Source organism: Orbicella franksi, chromosome 12 (genome assembly GCF_964199315.1).
Source record: "Orbicella franksi chromosome 12, jaOrbFran1.1, whole genome shotgun sequence".
Classification (NCBI taxonomy): domain Eukaryota; kingdom Metazoa; phylum Cnidaria; class Anthozoa; order Scleractinia; family Merulinidae; genus Orbicella; species Orbicella franksi.
The window spans coordinates 5,768,956-5,786,278 of NC_138156.1; the positions used below are offsets into that span (position 1 = coordinate 5,768,956).

General features: G+C 42.8%; 1 protein-coding gene across 1 annotated transcript in view; it reads left to right on the forward strand.

The window, feature by feature from the left end:
- The window catches only part of LOC145463807 (uncharacterized), a 114,657-nt gene that overhangs the window by 57,831 nt on the left and 39,503 nt on the right, over positions 1–17,323 (forward strand). Inside the window, 22 exon segments of the mRNA XM_081447603.1 lie at positions 245–877; positions 1,338–1,364; positions 1,518–2,057; positions 2,663–2,872; positions 2,961–2,969; positions 3,602–4,252; positions 4,681–5,079; positions 5,466–6,107; positions 6,407–6,536; positions 6,539–7,233; positions 7,693–7,764; positions 7,856–8,491; positions 8,878–8,931; positions 9,638–10,186; positions 10,773–10,808; positions 11,478–12,113; positions 12,775–12,837; positions 13,265–13,816; positions 14,259–14,318; positions 14,897–15,562; positions 16,005–16,079; positions 16,439–17,074. Coding sequence (XP_081303729.1) covers positions 245–877; positions 1,338–1,364; positions 1,518–2,057; positions 2,663–2,872; positions 2,961–2,969; positions 3,602–4,252; positions 4,681–5,079; positions 5,466–6,107; positions 6,407–6,536; positions 6,539–7,233; positions 7,693–7,764; positions 7,856–8,491; positions 8,878–8,931; positions 9,638–10,186; positions 10,773–10,808; positions 11,478–12,113; positions 12,775–12,837; positions 13,265–13,816; positions 14,259–14,318; positions 14,897–15,562; positions 16,005–16,079; positions 16,439–17,074 — 7,971 coding nt within the window.

A 17,323-nucleotide genomic window follows, 5' to 3' on the forward strand; every position in this document is an offset into this window, starting at 1 on the left:
ACCAATCGTGACTACGATCATGATGCTGTTATAAGGATTTATATGGGTATAAACGAGGTCTGTTACTCCTAAACGAACATGAGGACCCCTCATTTTTATTTCAGAATTTAAGTTCCCATAATATAAACAATCAATAGGCAAAGTTTCACAAAAATCTCAGTGCAGGTTCTATTTCAGTGGAATGACCTTAACAGGTTTTCGTATACACTTACTAAATGTTTTCTTTTTTTTTTTTTAATTTAAGGACCATTCAAAGCCTCGGCATTCTACCCTCTCACATCTAAGACAAGAGGGCGAGACCTAAGCGTGTTCCGTAACCCACCAGGAAAGCTGGGATACGTGCGCTCGGCACCAGGCCCTGACACGTATCCTGGTGGCTCGTACCAGTTCTATGGACGCCGCGACAGTTACATCGAGTTACCAAACCGCGGGAAACTTGACACAAGAAGATCGATCACTATCATAGCGTGGATTTACCACGAAGGCCGCGCGGGTCCCATCTTTAACTACATGCCAAACGGCTGGGGCGTTCATTTATGGATGGTGTCGCCGAGAGCGCTGTTTGTACGTTATACGCGTCGCAGAGGACGGAAGATGACGGCGGCGGTTTCCAGTCGTAAGATAAAACCGCGAACGTGGCAGTACATCGCAGCTACCTACGATTACATAACGGGGTACGCGAAGTTGTACCTTGATGGTAAAGTGATAGCGCAAAGGAGAATCGGAAGGATTCGACTTGCCACAAATTATCCCGTCAGAATGGGCGCCAGAAGAGGCGACAGGCGGTATTTCCGGGGCCGAATCTCTTGCGTAATGGTGTTTGATGTCGCACTGAATCCCAATCAGATTGCACGAAGGAAGAAGCGCTGCTTTAGAGGCGAGTTTCTGTGACTGTCTTTATGTCTGTCAATCAGTCAGTCAGTCAGTCAGTCAGTCAGTCGGTCGTTCATTTATATGTCTGTCTGCCTGCTTGTTTGTCTTGTCTGTCTTTGTGTATGCTTAAAAGTCTCTGTGTTTCTGTCTTGCTGTCTGTCTGTGTCAGTTGTTAAGTCGATCTGTCTGTCTGTCTGTCTGTCTGCATGTATGTCTGTCTAATTATTGATGGTTCATTTTTTTGCTCTTTGCTTGTTCGTTTGCTTGTTTGTTTTTCAACTATGTTTTTCTTTTATTTGTCCAAGTAATAAATTATGCTTTACAAATTTCAATTGTGTAATGCATCTCATTGTGACATCTGTTTTGGCGACAAAAAGGACCCAAACGTTCTTGCAGAGGTACAGATAAGCTTTGACGTAAACAATTAATTAATCAATACTTTCCTTGATTCCATTCCATTGTAGGTGGGCCGCCTGGACCAAAAGAAACAGGTAAGAGTGAATTGTGTTGGGTTATTATTACTGTTCCATATGCCATCTACAATCGGCGACAAAATGACTTCAGACAGAAAAATTCCCCGTAGAGTTCCTTGTTTCCACATGTAGCCGTATCATTGACATTTATGTCTTTCCCTCTTTTTTCAGCTTGCAAACCCAAGATTGACCTCACATTTGTAATTGACGCTTGCAGCGAAAACGATCGTTTCACCAAAGCTAACTTCGTCCGAGTCAAGAACTTCTTGATTCATTTAATCGGCGAGTTCAGTATCTCGGTTAAACGAGTGCGAGTAAGCTTGATATTGTACGCGCAGTACCCCAAACTCCTAATTAGCTTCAGCGCCCGAAAACCCTACATCGTCAGAGTCATTAACAACATGAAGCTAGTGTGCGGTGCGCGCTACACCGGGGCAGCGCTGAAGTACTCTTACACTAAAATCATACGGCGGACCTCGAGGAAAAGCGTCCTGGTTTTGATGACGACCGGAGCGTCCAGAGACGACGTACGTGGAGCCACCGCGTTGCTGCAGCGGTCGAGAGTAGAACGTTTTAGTGTGGGTATCGGAAGGCGTTATAGCTTTAGTGAACTGCAGTACATCGCTAGCGATCGACGCCATGTATACACCGCCGCCTACAGGAATCTAGAGTCCATTGTCACTCTGGTCAAAAAGAAGATCTGTAAATCAGGTTTGCAACAGTCTTTACTTGATTAGATATGTTGTTAAAAATTTAAACTATTTGAGTCTATCTTGAATCTGTTGTTACTCTGGTGAAAAAAGACGATCTGTAAATCAGGTTTGCAACAGTCTTAACTCTATGAGATATGCCTTTAAAAATTTTAACTATTTCCTGAAATATTTACTCACTTATTTAATTCACTCGTGTAAAGCTCGACAATAGTTATGCAGGGAGGCGAAGCCAGTAAACAATATTCAGTTTCCCCGAAAAAAGTATCGACACAAATCACGCTTTCGTGTAGATCATTTTGGTAATTAAAGGAACAGTCTTAGAATTTTTTTTTTTGTAAGACGTAATTTTCAAAGGAGCTAACCTCGTACTCAAGTCATTCCTTTCGCATTTGCCTCAGTTATTCTCATGCTTTTCGGGTTAACTGTAATTTGTGTTGGCTAGCAAGTAACGAAACTGAAGGTCTTCTTACCAATATACTTTTTTGAAAATTGAAAATTGAAATTAATAAAAAGGATAAAAAGTACTAGTTTTGACGATAGCACACATCCGTACGTTAAGTCTTGTTTACTTCTAAACTTGTTTGTTGTCGTTTTTTTTTTCAGATAAATATGTACCACCTGTGAAACCAATCATACCCTATCCCAGGCCCCCGACGCGTCCGCCTACCCGTCGTCCTCCTAAGCCCGGTAAGAGACCTCTTTTAACCGTGCACAGGAGTTCTTCAACCATCAATATACATGGGTTATTGACCAAGCGTAAGGTCAAGATGGCTGGATATTGGCCAAAAAGGAACGAGGCTTATATTCAACCATGTTGACCTAACAAATTTGGTCAATAAAGGATATGTTGTATGGACTTTGATGAACCTGCCTCGGCTTAGGGGAAACTTTTTCTTGCCAGACACAGCGCGTAATCTCGAGCAGGCAACATAGCGCCATCTTTTCCGCTCGGGTATATGTAGCCAATAGCGCTGGATTTGGTTCATCTTGCGTGCTCACAGAGCTAGGCATATAAGTAACAATCAGACTCATAGCCCGCAAGGGCTACGGGTCAATAGCCCATGAGGCGGAGCCGAATGGGCTATTGACCCGTGGTCCTTGAGGGCGAAGGGTCTAATTGTTTTAGTATCACCCAACTAGTCGGACAGAAAAGGCAATACTAAAGTTAGCAAACGCAAGATGAAGAAATATTAATTTGGGAATAAAACGAAAGAAAGCGTCACGCTCGATTGCGCCAATTTCGCTACTCGAGGACTATTACAAATAGTCCTCTAGTAGCGAAGCCAATTAAAATGCAGGATTTGCATTAGTCCACTAGTTGTGTGATACTAATAATGTTTATTCCCACTCAGATTAATTTAGTTAACCTGTCGTATTGTTATCGCCGGTATTTCCATTTGTTTGTTATTTTGGTTGTTGTTGTCGTTGTTGTTGTTGTTGTTGTCACAGCTCACATACAGATGACGCTCGCAATCAACTGTTCTTCACTGCAACAAAACTTGCAAACGAGACGTTCAGGCTGATCATGACACGCTGCTTAAGGAACCTTTTTTTTTTCTGGTTTATTTCGTACTGCAGGACCAGCCCGTGCCTTGGCGATTTATCCCCTTCAATCTCGCACCAGAGGAAAAGACGTTGGTCTCTATGGCAACCCACCAGGTATCCTAGGTTACGTAAGGCCAGCGGTGGGCCCTGATGGACGACCTAGGACATCCTACCAGTTCTATGGCCGTAGAAACAGCTACATCCGCTTTCCAAATCGCGGTCGTTTGGATGCGCAAAATGCAATCACGTTACTTGCATGGCTTTACCCAGAGGGCCCGGGACCAATCTTCAGATACGGTGTTGATTTCTCCGTCGGTAGGGGGCGTAGTTTGTCGCTGCAAATCTTCCCGCGTGGATCGCAAAACACCATAATTCGCCCCCTGACTGCGCGCGGCGTTCTGCGATATCGCACGTGGCAGTTTGTAGGCGCTAGCTATGAAAAAAGAACTGGGCAAACGAAGATTTACGTGAACGGAAGGCTTGTTTCTCGTAACCGGCTGAGAAGGGTTCGTCTTGGGACCAATATTCCTGCAACAATGGGGGCTGGAGGTGGTAGATATTTCCGCGGTAGAATCTCCTGTATGCAGGTTTATGGACGTGTCTTGACAAGATGGCAGATCATCAAGCGAAAGAGAAGGTGCTTTAAAGGTGAATGAAGTCGTTATTTCTATGAATTAAAGCCAGTTGTTTGTTACTCCTTTTTTCTGATAGGGTAATAAGGAAATTAATTAACAAAAATAGTTTTTAATCCAGCGTGGCAGCGCTGCCAGGATTCAGCGTGGCCGAATGGTTAGGGCGCCGGACTTGAAATCCGGAGGTCGCAGGTAAGTCCCCTTAGGACCACTAGCTGGTGGTGTTCTCAGTAGTCCCGAGTTATGCCCCTCGGCCACGCTTGTAAATAGCCAACTAATCCACCTCCTGCCAGTTGAGATTTTTAACCACGTTATGTTCATTTACATTGTATTTGTTTTATCATTTGTTTCCATTGGCCCTGAAAAACCCCATTTGGGGAGTGGTCAATTAGGATATTAATTTTTATTAATTTTAATCCACGTGAGTTTGCATCGGGCGTTCAGGTATTTTTTACCTAGAACTTATTGCTGAATGTAACGGTACCCATGCCCTGAAAGAAATTCAAAACATTTTCTGCTTGCATTCCTGTACACACCACATACCTTTACTCACATTGCATTGTAATGTAAAAGTTTTATCTTTTACTTTAGTTTTATTTACGTTTAATTTTCTTCTTAAGCAGGACTCCTGCTTATATATTGCGGCGATTATTGTTATTGTTACATCGAATTTGAACTGCTTTCCCGTTTTGCCCAAAAGCTCAGCTCTTTTGTCCTTTGTATTTCACTTGTGTATAATGACAATTGTATATTGCATTGTAGGAGTTCGCCCACTTCCTGCTCGGCCGAGACCACGGCCATCACCACGCCCAACACGACCTCGGCTCCCCCCAGTACGACCAGGTGAGGAAATTACTTTGGACAAAGTCAAATGACTTTTATAGGCACCCTGAAGCAACCAACGAGAATACAATATCTTGCCTTCGGTTGAAAGAATATTTGTTTTTAGTGGCGAGTACATTCAAATTTTTCTCTCGCTCTTGTACTTTTTTTTTCAATGGCTCTCATCTATCGTTAGTAGACATCTGTTTTGGATGTCTCGATATCAAATCCTGTCGATGTCAAATGCTTTTTTACACTCCAGCTTTCTATTGTTATGGTATCCCCTTTCTTACTCAACTATAGCAATCTAAATTAATAGCTTAGTCCTTTACATAATATACAATTTCAGTACAAATCAACTTAGTAAAGCAGATTTACCACAAGTCTGTTTTACATTATATTTTTAGTTGTTCGTCCCGCACGAGCCCAAGCCGTGTACCCACTTACCTTAAATACACATGGTCGCGACATCAGTTTATACAGCAATCCCGCGGGAATCCCGCGAAGGATCAGGTACGTGCGAGGCCCTGATGGAAGACCGAATACTGCGGCGCGATTCCTTGGAAGTCCAAACAGCTACATTGAGTTCCCTAACCGTGGTAAACTGGACACTAAACGCTCCATCACCCTCTTGGCTTGGATCTTTCACGAGGGACGTGCAGGACCCATCTTCAACTACATGCCAAACGGCTGGGGCGTGCACTTTTGGATGATTACGCCGACGACGCTGTTTGTACGGTTTACGCGTCGCAGAGGTCGGCGTTTTACCGCAGCTGTGACGAGTAGAAGGGTGTTGCACCGTCGATGGCAATTTGTAGGAGCCACGTACGATGGAAGGACTGGAATTGCTAAGCTGTTTGTCAACAGGCGTTTCGTAGCAAGAAGACGCATAGGAAGAATACGATTGGCCACTAACTATCCTGTCAGAATGGGAACTCGTGTTGGAGATAACCGCTACTTCCTCGGTCGAATCTCGTGTATGCAAGTATATGATCAGCCCTTGACATCATCACAGATCCTTCGACGAAAAAAGAGATGTTTCACACGAGGTAACATGCAGATAACGTTCTCGAGAAATAAATTTACTCCGCTACTTTTATTTCTCCACTAAATGTGCTTCCAAAGTAACCGAAGTTCTCATGCTAATCTGGAAATTTTCACAAGTGTTCGTTATTTAGAAAGATAAATTTATTCATTATAGAAAACTGAGTTGAATTAATTGTTATTGACGAGTTTTATTCAGCAAGCTTGTTTTTCTTTTCTTTTGGTTTTCTTTTTGTTGGTTATTTTTGGAGAAAAAGATCAGATTTACAAAGTTAGCATTTTGTTCTCATTGTTGTTGTTTCAGGCCCTGTGATTGTGCCAACCGTCATTCGCCCAGCCGGACCAGGTGATTACTCCTTTTTCTCTCTCTTTCACTTACTTTACTGCGCTTACTGGGATCCGCCCAAATTATGTTCTCACTTTAAAAGAAACCCAATACACTTCTAAAGAACGGGATCTTTCTACTCCCAAAACTTCATCACCATCCACTCCGCTACAACTGTAGGTTTACTTTAAATTTTACTGAACCTCTGGGACTGCTTTGTCACGAATGCTTATTGTTTTTTTTTTTTTTCTCTATAGTTTGCCAAGGCAAGATTGACCTGGCGTTTGTTATCGACGCTTCCGGAAGCATCGAGGCCTCAGGCAGAGGAAACTTTAAGCGGTGCCTCAATTTCGTTAAGAGATTGGTCGCCTCCTTCAAAATCTCGAGGAAGTACACGCGCGTGGGAGTTGTCGTGTATTCCAGCAGGGCGCAAAAAGTGTTTGGCTTCAACAGATACAGCAACAAACGTCTCCTCATGAAAGCTATTGACCGTATCCCGTACTTTCGGAGAGGCACAAGAACAGGCTACGCTTTGTCCTTCGCTCAGCGGTATCTGTTTAGAGGCAGGCGCAGAAGACGTAAGAAGGTTTTGATCGTGATGACTGACGGGAGATCCGGTGACCGCGTGCGCGGTCGAGCCCTGGCACTACATCGCTCAGGAATTGAGACCTTTGCTGTTGGTATTGGTAAAAATTACGATATCAGACAGCTCATACAGATAGCCTCCACCAAGAGACACGTTTATGTAGCGAGATTCAGAAACCTGCCGAACATTGTGCGTGTTATAAAGTCGAAAGCCTGCAAAGGTACGTTAGTTGTAAACTTGTTTTAGGTCAGTTTGGTACCACTATTTCACTGACAATTCAAGAGTGGTTTAAGCAGTCGTTCGACCTTTTCCATGCCATGCGAAGTTATGAAGAGTTTATGTAAATGTGGAAAAATCATTAGATGGAGTAGAATACACATTCCTATCAAGCATCTGTTTTACATTTGTCTTCCCCTTGTTTTATTGTTTTGTTTTGTTTGTTTGTTTTTTTTCTCTTGTTTATTTTGTTTGTTTGTTCTGGTTTGTCTCTTTAAAGGTACACCTGCGATAAACTACCTTAATATTCATACGGTTGCAACTTGCTTATAAATAAAATCTTGCTATAACTCATCAATTTTCTTGAAAATATCCTCAACATTAACAACAATTGACTACATCGTGAGACAAACGATAATACACTTTATTATAACATTAATATACCTTGATATTGACTTTTCAGCTGTTCGACCTCCTGTCAGGCCCCCCATAAGGCCTCCAATTCGACCTACAGCCCGGCCTCCAGTCAGACCTCGTAAGTTTGACCAAGTGTTTTGTACAACACTAATGTATACTTTAAACATAGAGTATTTGACGTTGACGTTCCGTTTTCCCGCCGTTTTCAGGTCCTGTTCGTGCCTCTGCTGTGTACCCTCTGACGTCAAGAACACGTGGACGTGATATCAGTCTGTTTGGAAATCCCCCGGGGATCCCTAGGAACGTTCGATTTGCCCCAGGCCCCGATAGAAAACCCTACGGTTCCTATCAGTTCTTTGGTCGATCCAACAGTTACATTGAATTTCCAAATCGGGGCAAGATAGACACCAAGCGATCAATCACTTTGTTGGCTTGGATTTACCACGAAGGCCGCGACGGACCCATCTTCAACTACATGCCGAACGGCTGGGGCGTGCACTTTTGGATGATTTCACCGAGGACCCTTTTTGTACGGTTTACGCGCCGTAGAGGACGTCGATTCACCAAAGCAGTGATAAGCAGGCGAGTTGTGCCGAGGCGATGGCAGTTTGTTGGTGCGACTTACAACCAACGGACAGGACGAGCGAAGTTGTTTGTCAATCGAAGGTTTACTGCTAGTAAATATATCGGTAGGATACGACTCGCGACTAACTACCCGGTGAGAATGGGCGCCCGTATCGGTGACAGGAGGTATTTCCGAGGACGAATCTCGTGCATGCAGGTGTATGATCGGGCCCTCACAGCGAGACAGATCTTGCGTAGGAAAAGGAGATGCTTTAGAAAAGGTATTCATCGATAACTAATTATATGAACATACTGATAAAGCAGTTATTTACTAATTGTACAATTTTAGGACATTTCGCGACATAGTGGACGAGGTAAATTGAGCCATACGGACGGTTCGTATCATGGCCCAGAAGTCGTACGTACGAGACGTGCGTGCCTCAGTACCACGACAGCCGCGTTTTTGGCGCGAAAACTTTACTTTTTGGGAGACGTCATTCCAGTCAAAAATATTGCCCATGTTTGTTTTCCCAAAATGTTCATGAAGTTATACAAACTCATCATAGCGGACTGGCTAGCCTACCTTGTTTTTTATAAATTCAAGGATTAAAACTTTACCATGTTTAAGTAAAACCAATTCATTCCATCGCCCTCATCTTCGCTTCAGGTCCAGTCATCGTTCCTGGCGTTCCAAGTGGTCCAATTCGGCCAGCTGGAAAAGGTATGTTTTTAGTCTTATGATTGTTTGTTTCTTAATGAGGAGTTTATAAGAAAGAAGGCATTCTTAATAACCTTTTTTTTGTGAAATCTATGCGCTCCGATTGGCTCCCTAAACGTTTAAACCGGCTTACTTTTCCGCTGGTTTAATACTAGCTTACAGAAAAATTAGTTTTTTTACCGAACTGAAGATGAGAGCCTCTATTTAATGCTTGCAGCCGTAATCATAGCTTGCGAGAGCAGACGTATTTCCGGCTGTCGCTTGTTTCCGTCTCGGTGGAGAGCAGCGACAGCCGAAAATACGTCTGCGGTCGTAGGCTAACGAAGTTGGCGAATTTCAGGATGCGATAGATTCTTCTAGAAGTTCAACTTGTTTTTTCCGTGGCCCTATACCCACATAGGGTTATGGTCGAAGAAGAAGAAAAGTGGAATATTTGTTTGTAGCATGCTTTCTTCTGTCTATCGTGGTGTAAAAACTACTTTTTAGTGACTAGAAAGTTACAATTCAAGTAGCTACGAAAGTATTGCTACAAAAAGAAATAGTTTACGTTACAAAACGTCTTTCTACATGGGGTAGCAGCTAAAATGAGTGTTGTTGTTTCTGTTTTCTGTTTTTTTGGTTTGTTTGTTTGTTTGTTTGTTGCTGTTTGCAAAACTTTCCTTCCTTCTAACTTACCGCCTATCGTTTAGAATTATCTTTTGCTTTACAGTTTGCCAAGCTAAGCTCGACATCGCTTTCGTCATCGATGGTTCCGGAAGCATCGAGGCCTACGGCAGAGGAAACTTCAAACGCTGTCTCGACTTTGTGAAACGATTGGTCGTTTCCTTCAAAATCGCCAGGAGATTTACTCGTGTCGGTGTAGTGCTGTTCTCGTACCGTCCCCGTCTGATATTTAGGTTCAGTACCTACAGCAGGAAGCGAGATATCCTCAGAGCCATCGACAGCATCAAATACCCAAGAGGAGGTACCAAAACAGGGCTAGCGATGTATTATGCGCAGCGGGTTCTGTTTAGGCGCAGGCGCGGTAGCCGAAAGTCGGTGATGATCGTGATGACGGATGGTCGTTCCCAGGACCGCGTGAGCGGAGCCGCCCGTACGCTCAAGAGGAAGCGTGTGACGATATTTGCTGTCGGTATTGGCAAACGGTACAATATCAACCAACTGTTCCAGATAGCGACGTCGAGAAGACATGTTTACACGGCTGGATTTAGGAATTTGCCGTCAATTGTCAGGGTTATCAAGACAAAGGCTTGTGCAGGTAAAGGAATTTTGTTGTAAGCAGTTTGTGTGTTTTTTTTGTGTGTGTTTGTTTTTTCCTTTTTTTATGTTCAAACCTTTTCGAATTCTAATTGGTGTCATAACAAAGCTGATACCAGCTCAGGTAAAATGTCCAGTATTTCAGTCCGTCTATACCGATCATTGTAACAAAAAAAATTAGGGATCATCATCATCATCACCATCCTCGTTTCCTTTTCTCCGAGGAAATAAAGCATGGGAAAGAGTATTATCATCGATGGTATGAGTGAGGAGACATAGTTTCACAGTTGATGACAGTCGAGAATAGGGGCGCAACTTGCGATTTTGCTCCATTACGGATATAAATTGTCATCATTATGGTAATCATAAATTATGTTCAACGATTGGTTTAAACCGTTGCCTAGATCCAGGGTGATTGACACCCAATTTCTCGTCACCATGTCCGTACATTGTTGAGCAGAAATGTGATCAGTATAAACAAATCATCAACTTGAGAATATAGTGTTGTAACTTAAATTCTTCGTGGTAATGAAACGTAGAAATTTTGAAATGAGATTTGACATTTTGTTCTGATCGTTTCTCTTAAGGTGCTGTCAAACCAGGAAAACCTTCTCGTCCAGCACGTAAGTGGTAGAACTTTCTAAAACTTTAACATCAAACTTGTCTTACACAAAGCTATTCCTCCTGTATGGTGCTTAATGCACAACAGGAACTTCATGATCGGCCGCGCTCGTTTTTCTTATTCAACTATACCCGGGTTAATTCTCTCCCTTGAGGGCAATCGTCACTGCTCACAAATACAAGGGATAAGTCTCTAGAAAAAGTTCAATAACGAGGCGCGCGAAGTCTAAAAATAGAATGCAAATTATTGGAACCCCGCGAAATTCAGATAACATAAGCGTGTTTCGAGAGAAACAAGAGGAAAATGAGCGCCAAATTTTCGTTTTAAAAGTCGTTGTAGAAACACTTGTTTATGCGCTTGAAAAAGCTTTAAATCTTCCACCATTCCGTTTTGTTTCTCTAAGTTTGTCTGAGTTATAACGTCACTCGCGCACTTCGCTATTCAAGGTTCTTTTTTAAATATGCATGATTGCTTCTCCAACCCTTTACTAACTATCGTAAGATATTGATTTGTATTATTATCAGTGACGTGCCATCTCTTTATCTATGCATTAGTCTTAGGGATTCAATTCCAGACTAAGCTATTCGCAAAACTTAACGACTTCCCGGATTATAATCTCGATTTAAGTAATCGAATCGTATAAATTGAAGTGAATTGTTCGTTTCCAAAGGTTATGTGCGCGCCATGGCTCTGTACCCGCTGTCATACCGAACTAAAGGAAGAGACATTGGTGTGTTCTCCAATCCATCTGGAAGACTTAGCAATGTTAGACAGGCCACTGGTCCGGACGGACGACCGAACACTGCAACGCAGTTCTTTGGAAAACCAAACAGCTACATAGAGTTCCCTAACAACGGAAAGCTAGACACGAAGCGATCTATCACCCTTTTGGCTTGGATCTACAATCAGGGAAGCGCTGGTCCTATTTTTAACTACATGCCGAACGGCTGGGGTGTACACTTCTGGATGACGTCCCCTATTACGCTCTTCGTTCGTTTCACGCGTCGACGAAGACGGCGCTTCACTCCTCACCTTCAGTACCGTGGCGTTAAGCGCAGACGGTGGCAATATGTTGGCGCCACGTACAACGGAAGGACAGGTGTGGCCAAATTGTATTTGAACAGCAGAATGGTTGCAAGAAAACGCATTGGAATGTTCAGGTTGGCAACGAATTATCCGGTTAGAATGGGAGCAAGGGTTGGTGACAGCCGCTTCTTCCGGGGAAAGATTTCTTGTATGCAGGTATACGGTATGGCTTTGAATTCTAGGCAGATTGCAGCTCGAAAGAGGAGGTGTTTCCTGAAAGGTAAATCTTGACAAACAAATAATTCTGCGTGTTGTTTTAATTGCCATGAATGTTTACAGAGACTTGTTTTAATGCCACTACATGAGTACAGCAGCAAGATGTCGACTTTTATCAACTTTCAATATCATGGATGACAAAATATTCCTTAATTTTGGCGCGAAATTTTAGCATTAATTTATAATTTCACATGTGAAATTACAAAATTGCCTTGGCAACGTTTGGCGCGAAATTTTTCGATACCATAAACAAGTCAAAACCCCGCGATTGTATGAGTAATTTGTCACCCGCGATATTAGAAGGTAATCAAATGGTTTACTCGTGAAATTAAGAAGTAATTTAACTTACGTTTTGTCAATATTCCTATAGTTAGAATTTTGACAAAACACACGCGAAATTATATACTAATTGCACTTCTCACCATTTAATTACCCATAGTTATTAAATTTCTTTGCTATAGAATGTATGACTCGTACACCGTTGAGTAGTTGTAATTTACTGCATTGAATAGTTTAATCAAACCCTCCCATGCAACGCATGTCATAGTAGTCAGACGAAGCAGACGAACGCGAGCCATCAACAGTATTGTCGGCTTCATTATACCGCTAAACGTAAAAGTAAAGGGTGATTTCATAGCTCTGTTATAATTGTTTATGTTTTGTAGGTCCAGTCACACCTGGTCGACCAGTCGTTCCAGGCGGAGTACCATTCCGTCCAGGAAAACCGAGTAAGTATCAAGATTCATTCTTTGATCATTACAGTTGACTCTAGTGACGGACATGCTATCTCGTGTTGCTCCTCATATTGAAGTTGGAATTGTTGCTCGCATTTAAAAAATATATTGCACACTAGCACTTTGCCGTTTTTGTTTGGATCAATTAGCTCAGAACAGCCAACTTAACTCAAAACAAAATTCAGTTACAACTAAAATAACACGCAAACTTCTCCTCACTTCTTGGTTTTCCTTACGACGTACGCAGACGCTATAAGAGGTTGATAATCAGCACCTTTTGGTTGGAAAATGTACTAACAAAAGGTGCTACTTAGCAGCGCTCCACGGCGTGTATGTTGCGTGTATGCTTATGCTTGTGCACATGCTCTAGTGAAAACCAACCTACTATTATTCTTGTTCATGCACTTCCATTTCTCCTCAGTGTGCAAAGCTAAGGTGGATATCGGCTTCCTCGTGGACGCTTCTGGCAGCATCGAGATGTACGGTCGAGGGAACTACCAGCGCGTCAAAGACTTCGTCAAGGAAGTGGCGGGAAGCTTCCTTATCTCCAGGCGCGGAACACACGTCGGTGTGGTTGTATTCGCCAGCAGACCAGAGCCGGTTTTCCAGTTCAACACCTACTACACGCGGCGTGAAGTCATGAACGCTGTTCAAAAGATCCCCTACATCAACGGTGGAACCCGAATCGGCTTAGCAATCCGAAGGGCTACGCGGTACTTATTCAAATCTCGTCACCACCCCGGACGAAAGAAGGTTTTAGTTGTCTTGACCGATGGTATTTCGTACGATGACGTCATAGTCCCCGCCAGGAGGCTTCGTCGCACGGGTGTTTCCATATATGCTCTCGGAATGGGTCTTAAATACAGTCGACGACAGCTGGGCAAGATTGCGGGAACTCCCAGACATGTTTTCACCTCTAAGTTTGCGACTCTACGAACTGCCGCTCGTAAAATCGTAAGCCGGATATGCTCAGGTAAGTAAATTGGAAGAATTCCTTGACTTCGTAGACCATGTCCCGGCTCTTCAAAGTTGAAAGAACTACTAAAAACACAAAACAGCTACTGACAGTACTTCTGTACCTTACTTACAATACAATATCAATTTTTAACAATTTTTGATTTTTAAAGGAACTTTACTTTCGTAACAACAATATGTACCTTTTAAAAAAGAATGCATATCCTTGTATTAGTGTACAGAAGGAGTATAAGTACTGTAAAGTTAAAGCAAACATTGCAAAATAATTTTTAAAAAAAGGAAACAGAGGAACAAAACATTACCAAGGTTATATTTCCGTTGTATTCCAATTTTTTACCAAATGGCGAGTTTTTCTTGTCCTATCTCAGTTATGGCGTAAAGATTTTCCAGCGTTTATATTTGTTATACGGCTGTTGTCTTATTATACTTGTCCCATCCAGAACCAGGAGCCAAACCTGTTAAACCAGTTGGCCCTCGACCTGTGCGACCACGCCAACCAGGTAAACATGACCATTTATCAGTTAGAGCGGCTTTCAATTGAGTGTCGAAAGTTATCAGGCGATTACTTTGGTTTTGGTTTTGGTTTTACTACACTTAATTGAAAACGGCTCTATCGGAAGTGAAATAAAATGAAAAGAAACGGGAAAACAAAACCAGACAACTCATATCAGAGGAAATTTCTCCAAAGCTCTATACAATACTGAACCACTAGATTCTTAAAACTAGAAGATTTTCATATTTGTATTCGCAATCTGACGAAACCTACCTTTGCTGCCTTTGTAATTACATCTGCAAATGGTTAGACGCTCAGGTCTTCTCAAATAAGGACTATAAACCGTGGGCCCCTTGTCCCGCATCTTCAGTGTTACACGGTTAGCAGGGGACGTTGTAGAACCCACACACTTATCGAAAAGAGTGGGTAGTTCCCGGTGTTGTGGTCTGGCCTTGTCGTAAGGGTTGATGCTTTACATAGGGTTAACCTCATTGCACCTTTCCCCCTTGGAAAGAATTACTATGACTACTATGACTATGACTACGACTACGACTACCATATTACCATATTATCTCTCACACGCAGTGCGTGCCGTGGCAATTTATCCCCTGAATGGAGGAATGCAAGGTCGCGACATCAGCTTGAGTAGGAATCCAGCGGCTATCTTAGGCAAAGTCAGGACCGCGCCAGGACCTGACAGAACACGTGATGGCTCGTACCAGTTCCTGGGTAAATCCAGCAGTTATATCCAATTTCCAAACCACGGAAAGCTGGACACAAGACGGTCCATCACTCTTATGGCGTGGATCTTTCACCAAGGTCGCGCAGGACCCATCTTCAACTACATGCCAAACGGCTGGGGCGTGCACTTCTGGATGATTTCACCGAGGACGCTGTTTGTACGGTTTACGCGTCGAAGGAGACGCCGCCTCACCAAGGCGGTGATGAGCAGGAGTGTCACGCCTAATCGATGGCAGCTTGTTGCTGCGACGTACGACGGAAGGTCGGGACAAGCCAAGCTGTTTGTGCAAAATCGGTTTGTGACGCAAACGTTCATTGGAAGAATACGATTGGCTACAAACTATCCAGTCAGAATGGGAGCGCGTCTTGGTGATAATCGTTTCTTCCTTGGGCGCATCTCCTGTATGCAGATTTATCCAATGGCACTAACGAGAAGACAGATACTTGCACGCAAAAGCAGATGTTTCAGGAAAGGTCAGGCAAATTACCAACCTTGTTATCGTGTTACACGTTGATTGCTGACTCGAGCTCGAAATTTTATGGCACTTTTTCACCAATAAAAAAAAGTACGAAGCTTTTTTTTATGTTCCTAGTGAGCAACATCATTGGCCAGGCTGAGTTGCGTGTGGACATTTATGCCATGTATGACTGCTTGTCATGATCAGAAGTTTTTCTAGCTTTTTCCACCGACACCTAGGAGCGTGGGCCACGACATTATCGTTAAATCTCGTGGTAAATGATGACGGCCAATGTGTTTTTTTTTTCGCCACAATCTTACTAAACATGCGTTCTCTTTTAGTTTTCGTAAATTTCGTATTCATAGCTCTACCTACATTGAAAAACAATGTTACAGCTGAATCTCTTTCAGCAATCGATCGAGCCACTTTGTACTGCTCTTGTTAAGTTTTTCTTTTGTGCTTTATTCAATGTAACTAAGACTTATCTTTTTCAGTTGTTCGACCTCGTCCCAGACCTCGACCAAAACCTAGGCCGAAGCCACCGATTCCAGGCCTGCCTGGTGGTCGAGGTAAGAATGTTTCTCAGACGCTACAGGCACGGTTTTAGTTATCAACCTGAATATATTTAAAGACAATATAGTTCTTCATGGCTGATAACAGCATTTATTACAATTTAGGGACTAATATGTCTTAATAATAAATGGCAAAAAAAGAAACAAATAAAATGGCAATAACAGTAATAATGAGACTAAAGTTCTAAATAAAGCGATGAGGATGGTCCGTGAAAAGGTTAGAACCCCGCACAAGACAGACCACCTATAAATTAAATATGAAACCCATTGAATAAATGCAACGTTAATTTCCTTACAAAGTCGCTCTCACCGGTCTTAAAAACGCGCACATTCGAACCTCGCGGTTTCCTGCTAAAATAATTTGTTCTCTATTCGCCACATAGGTTTAGCTACATGTATGTGGAAGTTTCTGCTGAATAATCAATGTGCAATTACCTTTTTAGTTTGTCGCGCCAGAATTGACGTTGTATTCGTCGTCGATGGCTCGGGCAGCATCGAAGCTTCTGGTAGAGGTAACTTCAGGCGATGTCTCCGCTTCGTCAAGAACATGGTTCGTTCGTTCACAATATCAAGAAGTTACGTACGGGTTGGTATCGTGTTGTATTCATCTCGTACACGACTGATACTTACCTTCAATCAAAACCGTGGAGTTAACAGCATACTCCGAACTATTGACAGAATACAATACCCTAGGCGTGGCACTAGAACAGGCGCAGCCATTTCCTTTGCCCTCTCCCGCCTGTTCTCTGCCTCCAGGAGAGGGAGGTCGAAGGTCCTGATTGTCATGACTGATGGCCGGTCACAGGATAATGTAAGGGGTCCTTCCAGCACACTGCGCAAGCGCGGTGTAAGGATATTCTGTCTTGGTATTGGTAAACGCTACAATATGCAACAGTTGTTACAGATGGCTGGTAGTCGTCGAAACGTCTTCACGGCTGACTTCCGTAACCTTGGCTCTGTGGTACGAGCTATTAAGCAGAAGGCTTGTAAAGGTAAGAGATGTAAGGAAGATGTCTTGTTTTATAATTAGTTTTTAAAAGCATAAGACATAAGTAGCATCACGTTGTATTAAACGGAAATCTGAAAGTGCTCGTACAAAAATGAAGAATTCCTTTAGCAAAGAATCCACAACAATACAGTAGGTAGCTTGCACTGCAGGCTATGCTCAAGCCCGAACGATTTGCAGAAGCATAAGCGTAAGAAAACTCTTGTGTGAAGGTACGTAAGATAAGCAAAAGAAA